The sequence below is a fragment of the Cricetulus griseus genome, chromosome 3 (assembly GCF_003668045.3).
Source record: "Cricetulus griseus strain 17A/GY chromosome 3, alternate assembly CriGri-PICRH-1.0, whole genome shotgun sequence".
NCBI classification, from domain to species: Eukaryota; Metazoa; Chordata; class Mammalia; order Rodentia; family Cricetidae; genus Cricetulus; species Cricetulus griseus.
The window spans coordinates 281,713,263-281,731,980 of NC_048596.1; the positions used below are offsets into that span (position 1 = coordinate 281,713,263).

At 43.2% G+C, this 18,718-nt stretch overlaps 1 protein-coding gene and 1 long non-coding RNA gene across 4 annotated transcripts in view; one reads left to right on the top strand and one right to left on the bottom strand.

Annotated features, from left to right (window-relative positions):
• Positions 1 to 3,030: 3,030 nt before the first annotated feature.
• The window catches only part of Slc35d2 (solute carrier family 35 member D2), a 34,140-nt gene continuing 18,452 nt past the window's right edge, over positions 3,031 to 18,718 (bottom strand). Inside the window, exons 6-12 of one of the 3 annotated variants that reach the window (XM_027409653.2) lie at positions 18,351 to 18,419; positions 13,467 to 13,569; positions 12,136 to 12,228; positions 9,958 to 10,025; positions 5,144 to 5,222; positions 4,228 to 4,310; positions 3,031 to 3,775 (exon numbers count right to left, since the gene is read on the bottom strand). In XM_027409653.2, the coding sequence (XP_027265454.1) occupies position 3,775; positions 4,228 to 4,310; positions 5,144 to 5,222; positions 9,958 to 10,025; positions 12,136 to 12,228; positions 13,467 to 13,569; positions 18,351 to 18,419 (496 nt within the window). In that variant the 3' untranslated portion in view covers positions 3,031 to 3,774. The remainder of the gene's footprint in view (positions 3,776 to 4,227; positions 4,311 to 5,143; positions 5,223 to 9,957; positions 10,026 to 12,135; positions 12,229 to 13,466; positions 13,570 to 18,350; positions 18,420 to 18,718) is intronic. The other 2 variants (XM_027409652.2, XM_027409654.2) reach the window with 2 other exon arrangements.
• On the top strand, positions 7,273 to 13,620 carry LOC118237792. Its single transcript, XR_004769442.1, has 2 exons — positions 7,273 to 7,405; positions 13,421 to 13,620. It is a non-coding gene; the product is annotated as an uncharacterized LOC118237792 (long non-coding RNA).

Below are 18,718 nucleotides of genomic sequence, written 5' to 3' on the forward strand. Positions count from 1 at the left end.
TTAGTCGTATTGCAACTCAATATGCCATGTTTTGTTGATGACCCATAGGAGACCTGCCCCTTTCTGAACAGAATCAGAGGAGTAGATTGGGAGGGGTGGGGCAGAGGGGAGGTAGCGGGGAGAGAATTCGAGGAAAGGGGGGAGGGGAAACTGCAGTCAGGATGAAAAATAAATTAATTTAATTTAAAAAATATTTTCAATAAACGAGAAAGAAGAAAGAAAAACAAAGGAGGAGGAAGAGAGAAAGAAAGAAAGAACTGGAGATGGCCTGATGGTGAAGAGTACATTCTGCTCTTGTAGAGGACCCAAGTTTGGTTCTCAGCACCCATGTCAGGTAGTACACAACTGTCTGAAAAAACTGATACCCCCAACCTTCCTAGGCATCTGCTCTCATGTGCACATAAACACACACACACACACACACACACACACACACACACACACCTGTAGAAAAGGAGGAAGGAGAAGGAGAAGGAGAAGGAGAAGGAGAAGGAGAAGGAGAAGGAGAAGGAGAAGGAGAAGGAGAAGAAGAAGAAGAAGAAGAAGAAGAAGAAGAAGAAGAAGAAGAAGAAGAAGAAGAAGAAGAAGAAGAAGAAGAAGAAGAAGAAATGGAGAAATGACTTGACTAGGTATTTCTCTAGAGCAGATATACAATGTGCCAGGAGAGATGACCATGGCAAAATGCTTGCCATACAAATTCGAGGAACCTGGCTTCTGTAACATCAGTATTTAGAGGGGCAGAGACAGGAGGGTCCTAATCATTCACTGGCTAGCTGATCTAGACAAAATGTGGAGCTTCAGTCTCAGTGAGAGAGCCAGTCTCAAAGCAGATGATGAAAAATGATTGAGGAAGACACCAGACATCAACCTTTGTCATCCACATACCCACATGGGCATGCCTACCTGCACACACATGAACGTGTACACACATATACACATAAAGACACACAAATGACCAGCCAGAACATGAAGACAAATGTTCTCCATGAATTAGGGAAATAAAGGTCCAAGCAAAAACCCATCAGAATGGTTACTACCAAAAAGCAAAGCTAAAATGTGTATTGTGAAGGATGAGGAGACAGTAGTTGTGAAAAAAGTTCAGTGTATCAGGTCCTCAAAAAATTAAAACTAGAGCTGGGCCTGGAGCACACACCTTTAATGCCAGGACTCAGGAGGTAGAGGCAGGTAAATCTCTGAGTTCAAGGTTATCTTGGACTACAGTATGAATTCCAGGACAGCCAGGGCTACTCAGAGAAGCCCTGTCTTGAAAAAAAAAAAAAAAAAAAAACAACTTTTAATTAGAATTCTACTGTGTATGAATCCAAAAATCATTGAAAGCATGGCTTTCTACTTTTTGAGACAGGGTGTTGCTGTGCAGCCCAGGCTGGCCTCACCTTCTTGAGTGCTGTGATTATAGATGCTTACCTGAGATTAGGGTTTTGAAGATGTATTTGTACCTCTGTATTTATAGTAACATCAGTCTCAAAAGCCTGAAGATAGAAACACCCCAAGGGGATCAATGGGTGAATAGGCTAAATGGGGTACCATGACAGTCAACATTGTCAACTTGACAAGATGTAGAGCCTTCTGGGAGACAAGCCTTTGAGCATGTCTGTGAGGGGTCACCTAGATTAGGTTAATTAAGATGGGAAGACCCACTATGAATGTGGGTGCCATCCCAGGGGCTGGGGTGCCAGACTTTGTAAAAAGAAAAAAGCCAGCTGAGAAACTCCATTCATCGCTGTCTGCTACATGTCTGTGAAAACATGGCCAGCTCAACTCTGGTCATCATGACTTCCCTGCCACAGTGGACTGTACCCCACACCTGGAAGCCAAAACAAACCCTTTTTCCATTAAGTGCTTTTGTCAGGGTGTCATCACTCCAATGGAATCTGACTACAGGGTGAGAGCCTGTCACTGGGCTGGCAACAAGACAGTGGGAGGAAGCACTTGACGCAAGTTCATTCCTTAGAACCCACAGAAAAGTGAGAGGATTTTAAAGCTAATTCCACAAAGTTGTCTTCTGACTGTCACAGCCCATGGCACATGTGTATACACACATACACACAATAACTGTACTAAGTAGTTGGAAGCATATTCCTTCCGTTGCTACTACCTCCGGCTCTGCTTCTATAAACTTAGTTGTCACCAGTAGGACTGGGGAATTAACTCAGTAAAGTTCCTGTCCCACATATTGTAACTTTCAAATCCCCTTGAAAAAACTTGGGAGGGGGGGAGCTGGGCAGAACGAAACAGATTAGCCACTTGCATTAGATATTGCTTGTTGCTGTTATGAAAAAACAAACAAACGAAAAACCCGAAACATGACTAACTAATAGAAGAAAAAGTTTATTTGGGCCTAGAGCTCCAGAGAGGTCCTCATGGCAGGAAATCGTGGCAGCAGACATGATGACATGAACAGCTGAGAACTCATCAAACCACAAACAGGACGCTCACAGAGCAAACCTGACATGGCTGGAGGCTTTGGAACCTTGAAACCCACCTTAGTGACACAATTCCTCCAGCAAGGCCACCCAACTGGGGACCATACATTCAAATATCCAAGAATGTGCAGATGTACTGAGGATTTTTTGTTTTTTGCCAAATTTTTCCAACATCTGTCCTAAAAAGGGTGTTTTCTTGTTCCTTTAAGGTGGAGTATAATGCATATGTAGGGAGGAGTAAATGTGTGTACATGTGTGTGTGCATGTGTGTATGTAGGCCAGAGGCTGATGACGGGTGTCACTCTCCACCTTATGTTTTGAGACAGTGTTTGTCACTGAACCTGGAACTTACCATTTCAGCTAGACTAGCTGACCAGAGTCCCAGGATATGCATATCTCTGTCTGCACAGACCTGAGGCCAGGCATAGACATGCACCATGGCTGGCTTTTTATATGGGTGCAAGAGATCAAACTCAGGGCCTCATGTGTGTACAGCAAGCACCACTGAGCCATCAACTCCACCTCAGGAGTATTCTTAGATACTGAAAAACTGATTCTATTTCATACTGCAATATCACACTGTGAGGCATATATAGAAATGGCTTTTTATTTCATTTTGATGGCCTGGAAAACAACATAACCAACATAGTTTAAATTGATATGACTGAATTTTATGAAAATAAAGAGATGTTTCAACAACAAAAAGTTCTCCCTGGTACTTGCTTTGGCTGGGGCCTTTGAGATTAAGGCCAAGGTGCTGATAAGCAAAGTCACCTTTGAAAAGTCCCCCTGAGCACACAGTATAGGGCCCCATGGCTAACTTTGAGCAAACTCAAAAACTGAGTTTCAGAAGGTTCTGTGCTGTGTGTCTTGGGTGCCTTGTGGCTCCTTGTGCAGTGACGTGTGAGGTAGCTTTCTTTGTATTTTGCAGACATTCCTGTTTGTGCTCTGGCCAAGCAGGTGATTGTCCCAGGTGTGGGATCTCTGGGTTGCCCACGCCTGCTGGGTCTGCCTTGTCCAGCCTAAGCCTGCAACTCTGCCTTCCAGTCTAGCTCTTCAGATCCAGAGGCATGCTTTCTTCATCCACGGGTTGTTTAGGTTTTAATTGGCTGTTCAATGTTAAAAAGGAGTATCTTAAGCCACCTGCCATGCTGAAGAGAAAGGGGGAAAAGTGAAAATCCCACAAGCACTGTTAATGTTTTTATCATCACAGTCAGCTTAATTTGCACCCAACTACTAAGATCACTGTTTTTTTTTTTGTTGTTGTTGTTGTTGTTGTTGTTGTTGTTGCTGTTTTTTCCTCACAGGGTTGTGGACTGAGAATTCCTTCTCTACAAACATTTGGGACAGGAAAAGAAAGTGAGTGCTCAAATTGTACTGAATAAAGTATATGCAAGGATTCTACAAAGAATACCCATGCCTAGAACCCAAAACTGTTCAAAAGCATCACAGTCCCAATGGCATCATCAGGACATAGCACTTCAAAAGGCCACAAGGTAATGAGACCCACATGGCAGAAGAAAGATGTTCAAATTGAGTTTAGACCTCAGGCCTGAGATTCTTTATGACACATGTCCCCCCAGAGACCATGTAAAAATGATGTCTCCAAACACAAAGGGCCTGAAGCAGAGGATGTGGCTGGGTGATAGAGCACTTGCCTGGCATGCACATGGCCCTGGTTCCATCCCCAGCATGACAAATAGAACATTTCTCTTTGCTCTTTTCACTTACTGTATACCCAGTAATTATGTTAAATCCCTTACTTTACTGTGAGTTCACTTACCAAATATTTAACCCTATAAAGTTTAAGAGGGAGAAAATGTAGTCTCCACCAACCAACATCCCAATGTAGGCAACAGATACATTCTGCAAAGAAAGAGGACTCATCACTGGAAGGAACTTTGGGGAAAACACAGACATATGAAACCTGAAGCCAGGCATCAAGTTATTTTACATAGAGGTTTGCATAGAATACCTAGCGACATCCGGCTTTATAAATAGATGAAGTCAACTAAAATGCAGTAACAGAAATCTGCACTGTTCACTCCTTCCAGGCGAAAGGTGGGAGAGCCAAGTTGTAATTGATTGCCAGCTCTCATCTTTATACCATCACCCCCACCCTGAACAGGGCAGCCAGCTAAGTTCTAAGCAGAACTCTGTACAAGATACTTGAGGAAGCCACTGGGTGGAGTAGGTAAGATTTGTTCACTCACCCTAGGAGCTTATGTGAATGGACTAGAATTCAGCCTACTCCCTATTCAAGGGTGTGTGTTTCCAAACGCTCACAAGCATACACAGACAATCTGCCAATCCAAGTTCACTGCTGTATCACTGTGCATAAATGTCACCAAAAACTTCCTTCAGCACTTTGTTTTCTTAGAGGGCAAGTTCTCCCAGCAAACCAAATTCCAGACAATGAAGTGATCATAGATATTTGCATTATTTTTCTTTCAGGTTGTTACTTGGTTTTCCCCCAAATTATGCCTTCACCTGCCTCCAATTTCAAAGTAATTGTCTCTTTCCTTTTTAAGTTAGCAACTTCACTCACACACTAGTTCAGCAGAGGGATCACACAGACCCCTGAGGGAGTCACAAGCCCCCACACTCATTGTATATCTGTTCACAGCAAAAACAGCTTTCAGCAAACAGTTTCCATCTGGCTCCCACCGAAGTGTTCAGTGTAAGGCTCCATCACTTACCTTGATAGCTCCAACCACTGCGGTGGTCAGAGCTGAGTTGTAGTAGCTGCAAAGAACTGTGGAGTACATCAGCAGAAACCTGAGGGCAGGAGACACAGACCGCATGAGCGCCGACCTGTTCTGGGTGACATGAAGATCCTAGAACCAGATCTAGACATTTGTTGTTGGGCTTTTTACAAGAAATAGGCTCAGCTGTGCATAAGACAAACCTGATTAGGTGTCTGGCATTTCTCATCGGTGTGTCCACAAAGTGAGGGAAAGAAAAGGATTTATCAGCATGTATTAATTCCACAAGTTTCATTTTGACATCATCTTCATATAGTACACAGTATATTTTGATCATATTCTACTCCCACTAACCCCTGCTCAGTTATTCCCCTTTCTATTTCCAAAAGGCTTTTGGTTTTGTTGCGGGAGGTGGGGGGGGGGGCTTTTGTCTTTGTTTTTGATGACCCACTGCATTTTTTGTTTGTTTGAGATAAAGTGGATCTCTCTACTTAACCCTGGTTGGCCTGAAACTCACTGTGTAGACAAGGCTGGCCTTGAATTTAGAGAGATCCACTTGGCTCTGTTTTCCAAGTGCTTGGATGAAGGGCATACAATACCACACCTGTCAAAATGTCCTTGTTTTGACAGAAACGTTACTAGTTTTGTTAGGCCACTCTGAAAAATACCTTGGCCCCATTACCCATCTGCCAGGAGCATGGGCAGCCAGAACATTTACTTACCACCACACTGAGCTAGAGGAGGGGGATCACTGGCTAACAAACTGGAGTGTGTGTGTGGGGGGGTGAACCCCAGTCCTTCCTAACAGAGGGTTTGAAGATAGAGAGGCTGCAGTTCTCAATATGCCCACTAGATGTCCTCAGAGAAGAAGAATAGAGGAATTTTGTTTGGCTTGTTTTTTGTTTTTCAAGACAGGGTTTCTCTGTGTAGCTCTAACTGTCCTGGAACTCTAACTGTAGAGTGGGCTGGCCTTGAACTCGCAGAGATCCACCTGCTTCTCCCCTCCTAAGTTCTGGAATTGAAGGTGTGAGCTACACCTGGTTTTGGTTTTTTGTTTGTTTTACAAGTTATTTTTAAATGGGGCTCAGTTTGTAAAGTGTGTAAGGCAAGGATGAGGACTTGTGTCTAGACCCTGAACACACATTTAAAAAATAAAGCCAGATGGGATTGTGCACACATGTAATCCCAGGACTAGGGAATAGAAAGAAGAGAGGGGATCTATGGGCTTGCTGGTCACCCAGCATAGCCAAATCAGGAGCTCTAGGTTCAGTGGGAGACCCTTTGTCAACAGGCAAGGTGGAGAGCAACAGAGGTAATACCTGAGGTCAACCATTGGCCTTCAGACACGTGTACACACATGGGCATGTCTACACACCCGGACAATATAAATTATTTTTAAAGAAACATTTCTGCATGCTGAGAATTTACCTATGAAGGGCATTGGATAAGACCAAGACCTTGGTCTAAAAGAGCCTTCATTAATTCCTTACATGGTGTTTTACTTAGGGTTACTATTGCTGTGATGTAACACCATGACGAAGACACTTGGGGAGGAAAGCATTTATTCAGCTTACACTGACACAGAACTATTCATCATTGAAGGAAGTCAGGATAGGGACTCGGAGGCAGGAGCCCGTGCAGACGCCATGGAGGAGTGCTGCTTACTGGCTTGCTCAGCCTGCTTTTCTTATCAAACCCAGGATGACCAGCCTGGGGATGGCACTACCCACGATGGGCAAGGCCCTCCCCCCATCAATCACTAATTAAGAAAATGCCCTACAGCCAGATCTTATAGAAGCATTTTCTCAACTGAGTTGGATAAAACTATGCAGCACACATAGGAAATCACATCACTTGGTTTCTGTTTGTATTGACTTATTTACTTATTTTTTAGTTCCATACAAGGCAGGCCAGCATATTACATGAGTGTAGTGCACATGTCTGGACAATAAATTTACACACCTACTACCATGTAATGGCACTGTGGTGATCAATCTGGTCAATATGACTAGACTTAGGATCAGCACAGAAAAGTACTACTGGGCATTTCTGTGAGGGAATTTCCAGGAATGTTTAACTTTAAGGGAAGGGAAGACCCACCCCGGATGTGGGCAGCACAGTCCCATGGGCTTCAGCCCAAGGCTGAATAAAATGGAGTACGTGAGCCAAGATGCACTGGGCTCTCCAACAGTGAGTCACAGCAGAGAGAAAAGTACATTTCCGTCTTTGATTCCAGGCTCATACCCACAGTCACAGGTAGGTCATAGAAGCCAGAATCTCTCCTCCTCTCCTCTTTGGAGGAGGCTTACACTTCCATCTTTTTCCTCCTTCTGTCTTGGAGCTGGCCATGAAGAAACTATCTGACTTATCTCATCTGGTAAATGATCCTAAGAACCCCATTTCTGAAGGACAGTGAGTGTCTCTTCTATAGAGAGAGTGGAAAACATCTTAAACAGAAAGGGTTTCCAGGCTTGACCCACACTGCCTTATCAATGTGAGAACACACCCTGCCTGTCCAATGGCATCTCCACGCCACAGTCCACATTTCAATTTTGTCTATGCCGTGACAACTGAGCACTTGGGGATTTACAGAAAGGGAAACAAGGGTGAGCCTTGCATTCATCAAGAAATCAGTGTTCTCCACCTCCACAGTTGACCCTCCCAAGTCTGCATTATTTTTCCTCCAACTGCTCATCTGTATTCTTTAAACTATCCTTTATAACAAGCCTCTGGGTATCTGGTGTTTTCTTTATGAGTTTTGTGGTTGCTCTAGCAAATGGCTTGGATGGGAGGAAGATGTCATATGAACCCCAATTTTAGCCAATGCTCTGGAAGTTCTGGATTTGTGGGCTGGGGAGATTACTCAGTTGGTAAAATACACAAGGACCTGAGATCCATCTCAAAATTTCACATAGGGGTGGGAGTGGGGGAAACTGGGCATGGTAGTGTACTTACAACCCCAGCACTGGGAAGTTAGTGGATCCTTAAGGCTTGATGGCCAGCCACTCTAGCTGAGTCAGTGACTTCCAGGCCATTAAGAGACCCTGTCTCTAAAAAGCAAGGTAGATGACTGACTTAGGAGAATTTATAGCCTGGAACTGTTCTGACCTCTGTGTTTTGGCACATGCATGCGTGTGTATGAAAACACACACACACACACACACACACACACACACACACACACACACACACACACGTGCGTGCATTGAGGAGAGAGGAAGGAGAAAGAGGGAGAGAAAGAAACAGGAAGAGGGAGAGAAAGGAAGAGAAAGGGAGGAAGCCACAGAGAGAGAGAGAGAGAGAGAGAGAGAGAGAGAGAGAGAGAGAGAGGATAAATGTTAAATTATAAAGTAATTTTAATGTAATATTTTAAAATTATAATTTCAACAAATTCAATAAAGGTCCGGTGGTTGAGGAAAAGAAGTTTGGAATACAAACTTTAAAGTGGTGAAATTAACTAAGAGACTGCAGCTGGCGCTCTGGGTCCTGTCCTGAGATGCACCTCACACTAAACCTGAGACGCCTGCTGAGTGGACAGCCCAAGCCAGTGGCCAGTGGTCCTGAACAGTGACTTCTGAGGGAAGCAACATAGCTGGTTGTGACAACTTTTAACTATGCTCCTGGAAGCATAAATTTGAAAACCCAATATGCCAAAGCTAGAGCTGTCTTCTCGCACAGTTTTGGAATTAAAACTTAATAAAGGAGGGCATGGAAGAGTAGAAAAACTATGACAAGTCTGTCTATGGAGAAAGCAGACAGCCAAACTCAATGATTTCAAAAAGAGAGCTAATACTAGCTGAGTATGGTGGTCCCAGCACACAGAAGATGGAGTCAGGACAACCAGAACTCAAGCCTGGGATAACATGAGACTCTCCCTCAAACAAACAAACAAAAAAAGCCAAAACAAAACCAGGAAAGGGATATTAGCAATCACAAGAACTTTTTTTTCTTTTTTGTTTTCTTCCTCCTCCTAGCTCAGTCTACACATAAACTTTGAGAATCTCCTGCCTCAACCTCTTAGGTGATGGAACCAACTACAGCAAGCTCCACAGTGCACAGCTTAGTATTTCCAACTGACCCTTTTCTGTGTGTTTAGTATCTTCCAAGTCTGCTCTACAAGTAAATCCTTCAGTATGCATACCCTAGCCTCATGAGAAGATAAGGTTAAGTAGCTTATCACAAACCCAGAGCTAGTAAGTGGCAAATCAAGGACGACTGAACTTCCACACATGTGTTGTGATACATGGGTGGGTGGATGGACACACACACACACACACACACACACACAGAGAGAGAGAGAGAGAGAGAGAGAGAGAGAGAGAGAGAGAGAGAAATGATAATAAATTAAGAACTGCATCAACAGGATGACTATTAAATCCAACAAAGCTAAAGAAAGACTTAATGGAAGCTACAGAGATGGCTCACTGGTTAAGAGCACTCGCTGCTCTTGCAGAGGACCTGGGTTCAGTTCTCACCAGCCACATGGTGACTCACACACCTGTAACTCCAGTTCCAGGGGACCCAGAACTCCCTCTGACCTCCATAAATAGCTGTGACACTGAAATGTTTGGACCAACAAGAATATAAAGTCTGTACTTCCAGCACAGACACATTTTTAAAAAAACATCTTCTACCCACATGTGTGTGGTGGGGATGGGTGCACTGACCAGAGAAAAGTCAAGAGAAACACAGGAAACAGGATCTGGCAGCACAGACAGACAGACATACGACAGACAGATGGCATATTTAGATCTGACTTGTCAAGAGATACTATCAATCAAATCTTCTGCTCATGGACAGTTTCTTACCCCAAAAGACAGGAAAGAAGAAACTGAATAATAAACAAGACGTTCTTCCAGTGGCTGAATTCAGTGGCCTGTGAGGCAAAAGATCCATGGTGAGGTTAGTGACCATTTGGTTTAAATCCATCTGGCACAGTCTTACCACCTTTAGTGCCGTTGGCATTATTACCCACTTCTCCTAGCAAAGAGGCACGCAGTAAATATCTATAACTATTTAAACACGGGCTTATTATACTACTCTCTAAACTTCTGTATGTTTTGAAAGTTTCCACTATAAAAAGATTTTATTGTTACTTACAAAGTGGTTCTCTGATTCCTTGTGTATACCATGGCACAAGTGAACTCTCACACATGTACAAAATAATAATAATAATCATAATCATAAAAAATTAAAAATCAAGAGCTAGGGCTGGAGAGATGGCTCAGCGGTTAAGAGCACTGACTGTTCTTCCAGAGGTCCTGAGTTCAATTCCCAGCAACCACATGATGGCTCACAACCACCTTGAATGAGATCTGGTGCCCTCTGCTGGCATGCAGGCAGAAGACTGGATACATAATAAAAAAATAAAATCTTAAAAAAAAAAAACAAAAAACAAAAAACAAGAGCTAGAAGTATTTATGTGAACTGTAAATAAAAAATATTTATTCCTGACACCACAAACCCAGGGAGGATTATTTAGCGATATTACTTAATATATAGATTCTTTACCAGCCTACAGTTTAATAGATGTTAGTTTTCTATCATTTCTTTAAGACTGAATCTATACTGATGACATTTGAAGAAAAAGCATCTACAAAGCATTCTGGATTATGAATCCTTTTCATTTGGGGTTTTTAATCAGAAAAAAAGCCCATTTTTTAAAATTCTTCTTCATCAGTTACAACATACTGCATCTATTTTGGCCCCACTACAGGGAAGGCCAAATGTCTCTTTGAAGGATCTGGTTTATTAACACAAGGGCTTTTGTCTCCGACTTGATTTCCCAGAGGCAGAATCAAAGCACAGTTAATAATCTACTAACTATATAAGTCCAAAGTCCAGCACTCACTTCCCAAAATAGTGAGTCACCAAAAACTTTGGCCTCTCCCTCTCTCCCAGTGTACGCGCTCACTCTTCTTCCATCAAAGGGTAAAGAATATTTCACTCCACATTACCCATCAGCTGTCAATGTGCTTAACTCAAAGTTGGTACCAATCTACGAGAATTCCCTTCTTTATCATATTTGGTTCAAATTCTGAAACTGATTCAACCATGGTCCCAAGTGACCAGCTGAAAGATCTTAGTACAGTCCAGTGACCATTACAACAGTTACAGAGGGAAAATAGGTCAGATCTTCCTGTTAGGGTCAATTTTCATTACTAATTACAGTATACATTCTACATCTCTGGCCATCTCTTACAGTACACTACTTAAGGTGTACTCATATTAAGTTTTATATTACAGTGTGTGTGTGTGTGTGTGTGTGTGTGTGTGTGTGGTATAGGTATAGGGTTGACACACAACACATGTGGCAGTCAGAGGACAATTTGCGAGAGTCAGCTCTCTCCATCTGTAATGTGTGTGGGTCCTGGAGATGGAACTCAGGTCATCAGCCTTGGCAGCAAGTACCTTTACCTGTTAAGCCATCTCACCAGCCCAAAAGAGTTGTATTTTAAACATCATAGCTTTAGTATTTTATCATTTTAGAGAAAAATCTCTCAATCACCCCTTCCCTTTGTGTCACTAAAGATCAAACCCACAGCCTTGTGCATGACAGCCAATGTTCTACCATTGAGCTACATCTCCAGGCCTAGATATTGTTCTTATGACTTTAAATATATTTTTCTAATTATGATTTTCTTTTTAATAATAATTCTACAAAGTTCTTTGGTCTGTCTGCAATTTCAGTGTCTGGCAATCACTCAATTCAAAGAGCTCTGTCTAAGTCTCCAGCGTCTCCAATGGGAGAGGCCAGACAGGGCAAACAACGGGCTCCCAGCACCACATCAGGAGGTGACATTCTCCTAGACTATAAGGACTTAATAAATTATAGGTATCTCTCCGCCAACGATAAGGCTACCTCCCAATTAACCTATAGAGTGAAAATACAATAAAGTCAAAGCTGCATGGAGCACACTCACCCTAGCAGGTCATAGCTCTGCTTCACATGCCTTAGCTATGTTCTTTACATAGGCCATACCCACCCTCTGAAAGTCTCCAGTAGTGACACTAATGATGACAGTTGGAATTATCATGAAACAGGCATTGTAGAAAAGCACTCCGTATTTCCCCAGCTCCTGTGAGAATAAGAAAACTGCATTCAACTTTAGAGATACAAGGCATTGTGTCTCCTGGGCCAATTTGTCTATTTATGCATTGTTGGAATGTGTAGCAGGCTGGCTCTGTGCTGTAAGACTTTTGGCTAACGTCTTGCAAAATGGAACATCCTACTGTGCTGTAACTTCAGAATAAATATTTGTTCCACACCAACTAGTATGTAATGGGTGGAAACAGAAGGCCTCTGATGTTCTACCCCCATCTCTAACACTCCACTCAAATCTGAAATGAGATAATAGAAATTTACAATGTTAACCAACTCTTTTCAAACATCTGTTCCATCCATTAGAGAATAGCAGCCTTCTGTGTTTGCTTTCACTAAAGTGGCCACCCACTTCTCTGCCCCAAAAAAAGGGTGACATATTGTATTTTCAGGAAGGCAATGAACCTGTTTTTATAAAACTGTCACCATTCAAAGAAACAAATGGGCATACAGATTTTAAAAATAGCTCACAGAAAAGCACCCATCAGTCAAGGAGAACTCCCTCACAAAGCACAAAGAGCTCAGAACAAAGACCCATATGCCTGGCCCACCCCCAGACAGCTTCCGGTCACAGCTGGGGCCGGGTGAGGGCTAGGGGTGGTACAACAAGCAACCACCAGTTTGCAATCAGAAGAGGTGGCTACCACTGGAGGACATGACAAACAACCATCCAGTCATCTCACTTCATGATGAGGAAACAGGTTTGGAGAAACGGAGGTTTAAAGTTGCAATGGCCTAATATCACAGTATCTTCCCCACTTGTGAATTTGTCATGGTCATTAATGAACTGCTTTAAAAAAATGAGTTTGCGAGTTTGCATACACACACACACACACACACACACACACACTCACACACACACTCACACACACACACACACACACACACTCACACACACACACACACACACACACACACACTCACACACACACTCACACACACACACACACACACACACACACACACACACACACACACACTCATATTATGATTCTACATCTAAACTAGCGACATCTTTTCCTCCCTAATTTTCAACTAACAATATCAAGAATAACAAGGTCTTATACACGTAAGACAAGAAGAAATTAGCAGCTTCTAAATTGCAGGATGTGCATCAAGTTACGAGCCAACTGAACTTGTTCATTTTCATTTTTTTCACGTCATTTCAGGAGCCACATGGCACAGGCAAAAAGCCGCAAGAGGGAAGTCTGGTACCTTCGGGTCCATTTTCTGTTTGGTATAAACTCCATTTGCTGCTGTGAAGATGTCGTTCAAGAACACAAAAATGTAGCCTTCCAAGTTGAATGCAAGGTCAGAGCTGGCAGGGAGAACAGGAAGGGGAGGCCGTTATAAAGACACTCTCACCGTGGCCGCAGAGTCTGCTTAATTGTCCTTGGTCTGGTCAAATCTGTGTGTGGTACTAGTACCATCTTTTCTGGGGAAGTTATCCCCCCCACACTAGTAGTGAGTTGTTAATGCCTCTGATTTCTCCCTGAAGAGAGAGAACAAGAGGCTGATCAGGTGACCTCAATGTAATTACACTTAGCTCAAGACCCAGGGACCTTAATGGCAAAATCCTTTATTTGCTAACTGACAGGTTGGCACAATAATTAGTGAGCTGTGACTGTCCTGAGGGCACGCTTTTCCCACCCACCAGTATCCCTGCCATCCCCAGGGTACAGCCCATGTTAGACAGCTGGGAAATGACACCTCCCTCTGGTGCCCGGACATTTCCTTGTCTTTCAAAAGGTGAATCAAGGACCCATGTGCCTATGCAAGCCTTCCAAGGCTCCTTTCTTCCAGAGCTTCGAAGCATCTCACAATTTCCATCCTAAATAAACAGCACCAACAAAAAACATGAGGGGGCATGACACAGGATGAGGCAGACAACCATAACTGATATGATATGTGATGTGATTCACCTACCTGCACTTCCTGTTTACCCCAGACCCAGGTCATAATTCATAATACAAACTGGCAGAAGTCAAATCTCTCATATACCCTCTTAGGTTAAATACTTGGGGCTTTCGAATTTAGTTAACTAGCTAGCTGGTTACTTGATTGTTAGTGAAACAAGATTTCACTTCATTTGCCCAGGAGGGTTTGCAACTCAGACAATATCCCTTTGCAGGAGATAATACCACAGGTAAGTCACATTGCTTCTCACTGGTTGTGGACCGCTAATTTAACAGACAAGTAAAAAACAAATACAAATCATGTTACTCTTTTCCACGCACAGTAATTCACAGGAAAATGAAACTCAAAGTTGGACACTGAGATTTTCGTAACATTTTAGCTAAGAAAGAGCCAAACTAGGACCTAGCAGGAAACACACAAGGAAGCAGTGCCAGGAAAGGTCATTCTAGAGTTGGATTATGCAGATTTATCTATCCCAGTGTCAACTGTCTGTGTCCAGCAGAAGTGGCTGCTGTTGATGGTCACCCACAAAGAGAGGCTATATCCAGCTGTCAGGCACAAAGGACAGCAAAGCTTCCTCGAATCTCTAAGTTCTCAATAACCTCTAACTTCAGAACAACCCTGATGCCAAAGCAGCATGTTTTGGTTAATCAGTCTATGTCACTTTGGCAGTTCCTTGTTCATAAATGCTGCCTGCAGGGATTGCTGGAGGGAGCTGGTTCTGTGGGTTACCAGATGGAAAATGGTTCCATTGACCAACAAAACTATTAACTATTAAATTCAACTTGTTTATGGTTTTTCTTTGGGGGATGGACAGGTAGTCCTACTGGTAACACATTCGCCACACAAACGTAAGAACCTGAATTCTGTCCTCAGAATCCACATTAAAAACCTTTTCAAGCCCTTTCGTGCCAGAAGGTGTGGATGATGCCTTTAATGCCAACAGTCAGGAGGCAGAGGCAGGTGGATCTTTGTGAGTTTGAGGCCAGCCTGGTTTACAGAGCTAGTTCCAGAACAGCCAGGACTACACAGAGAAACTATGTCTCAAAAACAAAAACAAAAACTAAAAGACTAAATAAAATAAATCTAAATAAATAAGTAGAAATCCCTTTGATTATAACCTTAGAGTTGAGAAGGGGAAATAAGTGGGATCCCTACATGGAGTCAGAAAATTCCAAGTCAGTGAGAAACTTTGTTTCAAGAAATAAAATGGACAACTCCTGAGGAATGATGTTGACCTCTGGCCTACACACACACACACACACACACACACACCCATACACATGTGAATACAGCCCATACATACAAAATATTTTAATGAAACAACTAAACTCTAAATTTTTGAATAAGCAGGAAAACCCAGGCTTCTAGAGGCATGGGGGGAAGACACTTCCTGGGAGAGCTTTAGATTCCACAGTCCTGTCTCCTCTAGGGGCCAAGAATGCCCAACAGTGGCATGGGTACTCCCAGAAGCACAGCTTGCCCCATTCTTACCCATCACTCACTGGGCCAGTAGTGAGACTAAAGTATATGAGGAATACAAATGCCATGCAAAATAGAGCATACTCAGGGTCAGCCAGTGTGGCTGTCATTTGGGCTATTCCTAGATACACTCTTTCAGCATCTCCAGCCATGTGGCTTCCCTGTGTGAATGAGATACAAGGAAAGGAATACACATCACTTCTGGGCAAAAGTTTTATGGACCAGTGCAGAAATCCCCATAACCCCTTTGCCTTCCTGGATCACTGAGGAAGCCTGAGGTAGGGACCTCCTGGCTGGATCCCTGGGTTCAATAATCAGAACCCACTCATAAGCACTGATTGCTGTGGGTTCACAGTCGAGGAAGTGTGTATCACTGTTTCTACAGTGAGATGCAGGGCCTGTTTATTACAGCAGATGGACCTGGATCATCCCAACTAAATCTAATCAACCACCATTTGCCCAGGGGTTGGCTAACTTTGGTAGACAGAAAGTTATCTCTAGAAGGGATTGACCAACAGGCACCAAAAACAGGGCACATGGAACAACAGTTGGGCCTGTTGGGGGGGGGGGCGAAACAGGGTGTAAGATAACTGTGGTGGTTGGCTGATGGTTATGATATGAAGACACTGGTGATGGTCAATTCAGACAGGCCAGCTAGGCTTCCCAAAGCAGGATGTAAACAACAATGGGCAGTAGTAGGCAAAGCTAGCTTGGTCAAGTCAAAGTTATTTCAGGAACTTTCTCACTAAGAAACATGTGCAGAGTGCTGGCACCCTTTCCCCTAGCATACTTTTGGGGGAAATTAAACCCCATACATACTCTTGCATCTTTTTGGTATTAAAATTTTATGAGTGTTTTGCTTACATGTATGTATGTGTACCCTGTATGTACCAGGTACCCAAGGAGGTCGGAAGAGGGCATAAGATCCCCTGGAACTGAAGTATTGGATAGCTGTGAGCCACCATGTAGATGCTGGGAACTGAACCCGGGTCCTCCCGACCACGGGGCTCTCTCTCCCTACTCTTGCATCTTATACATCTATTTGTAACAGACTGAATTCTGGGTAAAGTGGACTTCCAAGAAAAGCATGCCCCTTTGTAGGGGAAGCTGTAGCCACGCCTGCTTAGGGGCTGGCTACAGGTGTGCCTGATCTACCTCTGTATCCTACTGAATTCTCTTTGCTGATGTGTTGGGGCAGAGGAAACTTCAGTAGGAGGGCATACGTTGGTGTCACAAGTGTCCTGTGGCTCAGGACCCTGAATGTCACTCATCAGGAAGGGATCCATCTGGTGAATGCTGGAGGTAAGGGAAAGTCAGAATTGCTACTCCAAGCTGTTTTTGGGTAAAAGCAAGATGATTTTAGAAACAATTATCAACGTGTTCAAAGTCAGTTGAGCTCATTCAGGTTCTGCACTGGCCACTCCCCACCAAAGACTCAGAAACACGTATGTGCACAAATATGTGCTAACATGCATGTGCGTATGTACGCTGGTGTGTGTGGAAGCCAGAGGTTGATGTCACTCACAGCTCTTCCTTGGTCACTCTCCACATTATTATTTAAAACAGGGTCTCTTCACTGAGCCTCAGACTCACCATTTTGGATACACTAGCCAGCCAAGTGAGATTCAGAGACCTACTTGTCAGTACTGAGGATATACAGGTGTGTGCTACCACTCCTGGCTTCCTCTTTTTTAAAAAAAACATAGTGTAGGGTTGTATACATAGAAGGACAGACAGTCATTTCCTTCTGCTCTGCATCTACAGAAATGATGAAGGTAGGAAACTGAACTAATTAACATCATCCTGTTCTGGAACATATCAGCATTTGCAATGAACACACTCTACCAGTTATCACAGAACAATAAAACAACAATAACTGGGTTATAAACCTGTTGGTTTTAGTGTGTGTGTGTGTGTGTGTGTGTGTGTGTATGTGTGTGTGTGTTGGGTGCTTCGGAATGAACACGGGCCCTAGTGCATGCTAAGTTAAATATTCTACCACTGAGCTATACCTCAAGCCCAAATTATTTTGTTATTTTGAACCAAATACCTCAGAACACTTCAAATAAATGTTTTGACCTGAGGGCATTCGATGACAAAAGTAAACAGATCACTGCTTTTTGTCAAGAGTAGTTAAGTTACTACCCAGTGATGCTTACTTATAACAGGACATTGTCATTTATAGAATTTATACTCAAGAGCCACACAAATGAGTTACAAAGAAAAAAAAACTCACCAAAAAAGTCTCCTAATAGTTTAAGTGGTGTCGGGCCACTTTGACAACTACCCTTACCCCCACAGGCCACAGTTCGACCTACCAGGACATGGTCTCAGAAGCATTTCCAGCCAATGTAGGACCTACTTTTTTTTTTTTTTTTTTTTGAGACAAGGTTTCTCTATGTAGCTTTGGAGCCTATCCTGGCACTCGCTCTGGAGACCAGGCTGGCCTTGAACTCACAGAGATCCGCCTGCCTCTGCCTCCCGAGTGCTGGGATTAAAGGCGTGAGCCACCAACGCCTGGCAGGACCCACTTTTTGATGCTCACAAGAACACATGGGAATGCCACTAACTCAACAGATTTGTCTCCTAGCTACCCAATCCAGCTGCAGCCAGATATAAAGGGAAAACCTTTAGGACAGGACTGCCAATTCTCAAAGACATGGAGAAGCCACTGAGCAGCAGGACAGTGCCAAGTCTCACCCAGCTGCTATGAAAGCCCCAAGCACGATGGCCAAAACACTGAAGATGATGTTCAAGGAATAGTGTTTCCTGTAGTCAAGAAAAAAGAAAAGGAAGGGGTGGGGAAAAAAATTAAAATGTGGATTTTTACGTTTAAAAAAACAAACAAACCTGAAAACAAACATCAGTGGTTTTCTGGCTAAAACTTAACTTCTAACATCTTCATATAGAGAAGGCTCTGGAAGTGCAGTTGGACCAAATTTACCTATTTCTTAAACTGTTTCCCTAATCTAATTGTGATGTGGTTTTTCTGTTCTCCCTGGAAAGATACTGGGATAGAATATGGAAGAGGACAAGCTGCACAGTCTAGTTTGTAGGGACGTCTATGG